Here is a 7,321-nt window from a genome sequence, read left to right as displayed (position 1 = left end):
AGCAAGCATCACATATGGCACGTCTATTAACATTGCGTACTATTACTGAGACTTTCTATATATTAGAAATTGATACATATTAAGATTAACCAAGTTAATAAAGTATTCAAAACAGTGTTGGCTGGCACATACTAAGGACTATATAAACATAGCTATAATTATTGTCTCCTTCCATTAGAATGCAAGCTCCATGAGTGCAGGAATTTTTGCCTGTTTTGTTGGCTTATGTATCCTAAACTTTTAGAATAGATTAAAATACCTATTTCCAATGACCTGTGCTCTTCAATAGCTGGAGGAAGCACCCCGTTATGTGTGTTTAAAATAATCCACTAAAAATTGTTTGAGTATATAATTTCTCAGAGATAACATGGGGGAAATAATTTTCCTTCTACTCTGAAATATAACATACCCTCTAAATAATTTTTATGTTCAGTAATAAACAACTCTTGTTCAATTTTCATGTTCCCAAACACTAATGCACTTATCTAATGATAAAATTAAAGGATAGTATGTATCAAACTGCTTTGGCATCAGTAATATCACACTTCGTTTTGACCTCTGTGGCTTCAATTTTCATGGTGCCCATGAACAACTATATAGATATTGTCCAACTATGTAAAATAAAATGTCTCTAATTATGCTTACCTGAAGGAATATAGAATGAATCCCCAGTAGTTATTATATAAGATGTTTCATGTAAGGTACACAAAAGGTCACCAAAGTTAACATAAAAAATCTGTAAAATTAAAAATAAAAATCTTATTCCGAAGTGAACCATGACAACACCACTCCAAAGAACCTTAAAGAAAATGTGGTAAGCAGAATAAGAATTCCCTACAAATGCCTATGCTCTAATCTACATAACTTGTAAATATGTTACATGGCGAAAGGGAACCAAGAGAAGGAAATTATCCTTGATAACGTAGGTGGGCCCAATCTAATTGTATGAGCCCTTAAAAATAGAGAACTTTTGATTGCTGGAAGCAGAGAAGCAATGAAGCAGGAGTCAGAGAAACTCAAAGCATGGAAAGGATTTGCACTGTTGCTGGCACTAAAATTCTAATGATTTGTTTGCAAATCTATATTTTCAGATTCTTTTAAGTAAAGATCATTCCCTAAACTTCTGGACCTCAAGGCTACAGTGTTATGCATAGAACAGGTACTTTTAAATAACTGTTGGTTGTGTGACTCTAAATAGATTTAACAAATAAAAACATTTCTCTGTGTAGGGTGGTAATAGGATTCACTTGAGGGAAAAAAAATTTAATGTCTCATCAAATCCAATAAATCAGAGTTGCATCTATAGCGAAACTTATAAACATACGAAGAAATATACTCACCAATATATCTGAGCCAACATGCTGCTTTCCCTTTTCTTGATGTGGTCCTAATACCAATTTCCCAGTAGAAAATAAGGGTGTATCCAATGTTTTATATACTTTCAACTCACCATGCGCAACAAAAAATTGGTATGTATCTCGTGGCCTTACAAGATCTAGGTAAAAATATTAATACTAATATAAAGCAATGGCAATGACATTGGTCAATGATATAACTTATATACACATATGTAGAACAAGGAGTTATTTCTAGATATAAATCTGCTTTAAAGAGATAGAACTGATCACATCATTGACTCTGGAGCTAGAACATCAGAGGTCAAATCCGGCCTCTGCCTTATAAGGATCATGACCCTAGGCAAGTTAATTAAGCTCCTTTTCTCTGCCTCAGTTTCCTTTTCTGTAAAATGGAATAATAGAAATTCATCTATGTTAATTAGTTGCTGTGGATATTGAAGAGTTAATGTGTGTAAACTATTTAAAACATTGTCTGGCACAAAGTAAACACTTTGTCAGTCTTAGTTTTTAATAATGGCAACATTATTATTTCTACTACAGCTGAGACAGAAAATAAGATTAGCTGAAATATAATATAAGAAAGAATTCCTATTTTTAAAAAGTTTAAAATAAAGTCAAAACGTGTCCCTTCTCTGCACAAAACACTCTAATGACTTCCCATCTCACTCGCTGGAAAGGCCAACCTCCTTTCAATGGCATTTAAAGTCCTACATCATCTAAATTTCTATTTGTTCTCTCATTTCCTAATCTCTCCCCTTCTGTTACTCTATTCACACTGGCCTCCATGAATATATGAAGTACATTCCTGCCACAGGGCCTTTGAACTGCTGTTCCTTCTGCATGAGATGCTCTTTCCCTGGAGGGCCACATATTTTGCTTTCTTATCTCCTCCAGTCACTTAGCTAGAGAGGCAGCTCTTGGATCAACCTACATAACAGCAGCCTCCTCCCCACACCACCTCCAGCACTACCCCCCGACACCCCTTACCCTGTTTTATTTTTATCTACAGCACTTATTACCATCTGATGACTCATATATTTGTTCGTCTGCTTATTTTCAGTTTTTAGCACACAAGAATATAAGCATACTGAGGTACAGGGACTTTATCATGTTCTCTGCTGTATTTCCAGTGCCTAAAACAATCCCTGGCACATATTAGTTACTGCATAAACATGATTTGAGTAAATGAGTAAGTAAATGAATGTTGAGTGAATAAATGAATAAATGGATCAGGAGCTTGTCTCCAATTATATAGCCAAAAAAAAAAAAAAATTAAAATAGCCCACAAATGTATCATCACTATGCCAACAGATTTTTTTTCTGTTTGCTTGACTAATAAGACTTTTATTTATCAGGTAAAAGCTATGAGAAACCAGAGTTCTAACTGTTACTCAGAAATTACTATCTCACTTCCAAAAATTTCCCTTTTACTCACAAATCTTTCCAGATCTATAATTAACATTCTTCTCTCACCAGCTTCTGATTATATTTTCCTGGATATTTTGGAATCTAAGTGATCTCACAGACTACGTGATACAGAAAAATACACGGATATAAGAGACAGATAAAAAATGAACTCCTGAAAACACTCATAACTTTTCTAATCTGGTAGAGTACAGCAATGTTTTTAGTTAAGACACTAAACAAAACTCTCTGTACTTCTACCTCTGTTTCCAAAAAACAATCTGAATATAGAAATAACTTGGCTAAGCTATCAAGAAGTCAAATGGAACCAATTTCATAGTCAAAATTTTAAGTGGGAATACTATTACCACTTTTTCTGGTTTGACTTAATTATATTCTGACTTAGGACAAATAATCCTCAGTACTCAGTGATACAATCATAACAGTTGTTAAAATATTTAAATATTTCCTATATGTGAATATTGCCTGGTTGGTAAATAGCTGAGTATTTCCTAACCCCCTACCCTACTATAGTCCATCTCTTGGGACCTTCCATAGCTTTCCAGAGACTAAATACTTAATGCATATTCTAATATACTTAGAGGTTTCAAGGACCTTGTTGTCAGCCTTAAGGTTAAAGCTGGCATTTGTATGGCTGATTGATGCCCTTGCTAGTCATCCTCACCAAGGTTTCATGTCCCAAGTACCATTATTGGCATCCACAGGCCCAGAAGGTTGTCTGTCCCCTGCTCACAATCCCTGCCTGGCCCCACAGAGTGTACGCTTGGGTTTGTCAGCCAACTTGCTACAATTCCCCATCAACAGCCCCTGTCCCTATGTGTCTTCCTGGTCAAAGAAGGCCTAGACCCTTTTGGGAGAGGCAACACTCCGGATGATAGCGCTTGTACCCTAGCGGACAAATGCATGGTACTATACATCCCCTAAAGGTTGTCTGCCATCAAAACTCCCCCCACCTGTCCTCACATAGACTGCTTAATGGAACTAGATCCTCTACTGGACTTTAGCACTGAAAGAGTTCAGGAGAGAAAGAGAAAGTAGATAAGCTGATCATCCAGCAGGCAGTTTGTTCTTACTAGTAGTTTAATTAAGTATTTTCAATATCATCCCTGATCTTACCCATGAGAATAATCTCTCTGGTTTCTGGGTCCTTTACCCTTGTTGGCTGCAAAGGATCTCCTAGAGGAATATCCAGATTTACCATTAATCTACTCTCTGCAAAAGAAATACCATTGAAATATAAACCAGTTACTTAAAATTCTTCTTAATTATAAAAAAGTTCAGTACAAAATACAGGTATAGAGAAGTTATAAAAGAAATCTGCCAGAGGCATAACAGTTTCTTCCTGTTTATAAATGATCACTCTGAAAAACAAAAATTCAAATTCAAAAACCCACATTTTTTTTTTAATGGATGGGGTCTTGCTGTGCTGCCCAGGCTGGTATCAAACTCCTGGCCTCAAGCGGTCCTCCCACCTTGGCCTCCCAAAGTGCTGGGATTAGAGGTGTGAGCCACCACGCCTGACCAAAAAATCTACAGTGATTTAATAGAGAAGCAAATACCTTAAACTTCCTATTTTCTATAAGCCTATCATAACATGTCAACTCTTCAACTCTTACATTATCAAGAAGTTAATGACGTTTTACAAATTCTCTAAGAGAGCTGGAAGTAAGTAATACACTTTAGAAAGAATTCTTTAGGGTTCAGGAGCTTGATGGACTACAAGCAGCCCGTGCACGCTGCTGTCAAGGAGAGGATGGAAAACTGCAGGTGGATGTCCACCTACAGATAGGCCTTCTTGGAAAGAGCATTGTGAATCACTGGAGGAATGACGGGGGGACATTCAGAGTGAAGGACAAGGTGATAGGGAGATCCATTCTGCAAGACAGAAAGGTACCTGGGGAAGGCATCCACACATGGGGAGGGACACGAGGAAAAAGCCTTGGGGCTCCATGCTCCCCCCGAAGCACTTCAGCCTGAGCTGTGAGGGGGCCCCAAAGACTACCACAGACCTCCGGACTGATCAGGGAGCTGCTTGGAGTCTGTGCAGAGACACCGCACTGGAAAGCAGGTACAGTAGGGACCTGGTGGCTTCCATTCCCAGGTTACTGCAACTGACATCATTCTGAGCTCGAAGGTCCAGGGTGCAAGGTCTACACGGGGCCCGGATTTGTTGCAGCCACTTCCACATCGTCCCCGCTGGACCAGGAAGAGAGCAGACAAAGACACTCTCTCTTGCCCGGCCCTGTGACTGGGAGCTGAGCACCCTCCCCCCACAACAGGGCATTTGAGCTAAATGGGTGTCACAGACGCCACCTGTGAACCCTAGTGGTGACTGCCTCCGCAGGACCTGTGTAGGGGGAGAGCACAGGCTGCCTAGCAGCCCCAGCTCCGCAGCCCCATGCCCACAACCCCCTTGTAGCCACCTACCCCTGAGCAGATCCTCCTCTGTGGAGACCTACCTCTGCGGTTCCAGCACTGCTGTCCCATAGTCCAACCTCGTTCACCGCTCCTGCCCTAGCTCCAGGCAGTGGGTCTACCTGCGAGAGGCTCCAGCACTGCTGCCCAGCCCAGTAGCGCCCCTCTCGCAGCGCCAGCACTGCCACCAGGCCTCGTGGCCCCACCCGAGACTGCTCAGGCTGCCTGGTGGGAACGACCCACCACGGTCCAACACTCCCCCAGGGACCCGACAGCTCAAGCTGCCATCGCAACTGGACCCCCTCTGAGCAAACACCCACAGTCCAGACACCCATGACCACTGCCTAGATAGACTCACCCAGCTGCCACTGTCACCTCTTTTGGGAGACCTGGGCAAAGCAATCCCCACAATGCCAAACTCCATGGAGAGGGGTTTTGCCCAGTTCCCAACCTGAGCTTCCAATGGTGGTCTGAGAACAACCCAGAACTCAGCATGAAGATCATCCAGCACCAGCTTGAACTGGGACAATCACAGGAGAATGGGACAAAACAGAACAGCTGCATTATAGGCTCTCAGTGCACAAGCCCCTTCCCACTGCAGGGTCCGTCCTCCAGAGCAGCACACAAAAAGCGCCATCTTGGGACCTCTCCTTCTACTCACTAAGTAGGAGAGTACTCAGCACAGAACAGGTGCACTGCACGCCTATTAGCCCTGAGCTAAAAGAAGAGAATTCAGATAAGAAGAAACCAGCAAAAGAACTCTGGCAACAAGAAAAAGCAAACCAGTTTGACTCCCCCAAGCAGTAACAATAGATCTATAGCAATGAATCCCAACAAACAGAAATGGTCAAAATGTTAGAAATGGAATTCAGAATATGGCTGGCAAATAAGATGAATGGAATTGAAAAGAAAGTTGAGAATCAACAAAAAGAAGCCAATAAAATGTTTCAAGACATCAATGAAAAAAAATGAAAGTCGCTAAAGAGCTAGACAACATAAGAAAATATGTCAATAGAACTTGAAGAAATTAAAGAGTCATTTAGGGAATTTCAAAATAGAGCAGAAAACGTCAACAACAGGCTAAACCAGGCAGAAGAATCTCAGAGCTTGAAGACAAGGCTCTCAAACCAACCCAGTCAGTCAAAGATGCAGAAAGGAGAATAAAGAAGAAATAAATAATCACTCAGAGAAACATGGACTATGTGAGTGAACTAATATATGAACTAATTATAGGTAACCCTGAGGGAGAAGAAGAAAATCAATGTACACCAGGTCAGTAGCTTTTCTACATATTATTAACAGAGAAGCTGAGAGTCAAATCAAAGACTCAATACCATTAAAAACAGCTACAAAGAAAATAAAAACCTAGGAATATACTTAACCAAAGAGGTTAAAGATCTCTACAAGAACTACAAAACACAGATGAAAGAAATCAGAGATGACACAAAAAAATGGAAAACATCTCATGCTCATGGATTGGTGGAATCAATATATTGTTCAAAATGTCCATACCAAACAAAGTAATTTACAGATTCAATGCAATCCCTATTAAATACCAAGGTCATTTTTCACAGAATTAGAAAAATAAATACTAAACTTCATATGGAATGAAGAAAGAGACCCAATACTTAAGTCATCCCGAGCAAAAAGAAGAAAACTGGAGGCATCACACTACCTGACTCCAAATTATATTACAAGGTTAGAATAACCAGAACAGCATGGTGCTGGCATGAAAAGAGATGCATAGACCAATGGAAAACAATAGAAAACCCAGAAATAAAATCATCTACCTACAACTGACTGATCTTCCCACAAAGCAGACAACAACATACACTGGAGAAAGAAAGGAAGCCCTATTTAATAAATTATTCTGGGAAAACTGGACAGCCACATGCAGAAGAATGAAACAGGACCCCTATCTCTCACCATATACAAAAATTAATTCGAGATGGACGAAAGACTTAAGTGTAAGGCATGAAATCATAAAAATTCTAGCAGAAAACTTAGAAAAAAAACTCTTCTAGATATTGGCCTAGGTAAAGAATTTAGAACTAAGACCTCAAAGGCAAATAGAGCAACAATAAAAATAAATAAACGAGACTTGATTATATTAAAAAGTGTCT

General features: G+C 39.8%; 1 protein-coding gene across 1 annotated transcript in view; it reads right to left on the bottom strand.

Annotated features, from left to right (window-relative positions):
* Window positions 1–631: 631 nt before the first annotated feature.
* The window catches only part of CENPC (centromere protein C), a 105,556-nt gene continuing 98,866 nt past the window's right edge, over window positions 632–7,321 (bottom strand). Inside the window, 3 exon segments of the mRNA XM_012645340.1 lie at window positions 632–736; window positions 1,341–1,495; window positions 3,900–3,995. Of these exon segments, the coding sequence (XP_012500794.1) occupies window positions 632–736; window positions 1,341–1,495; window positions 3,900–3,995 (356 nt within the window).

The sequence above is a fragment of the Propithecus coquereli genome, unplaced genomic scaffold (assembly GCF_000956105.1).
Source record: "Propithecus coquereli isolate 6110/MARCELLA unplaced genomic scaffold, Pcoq_1.0 Scaffold230, whole genome shotgun sequence".
Classification (NCBI taxonomy): Eukaryota; Metazoa; Chordata; class Mammalia; order Primates; family Indriidae; genus Propithecus; species Propithecus coquereli.
The sequence above is the reverse complement of the archived record's forward strand: the minus strand, read 5'-3'. Positions and strand labels throughout refer to the sequence as shown.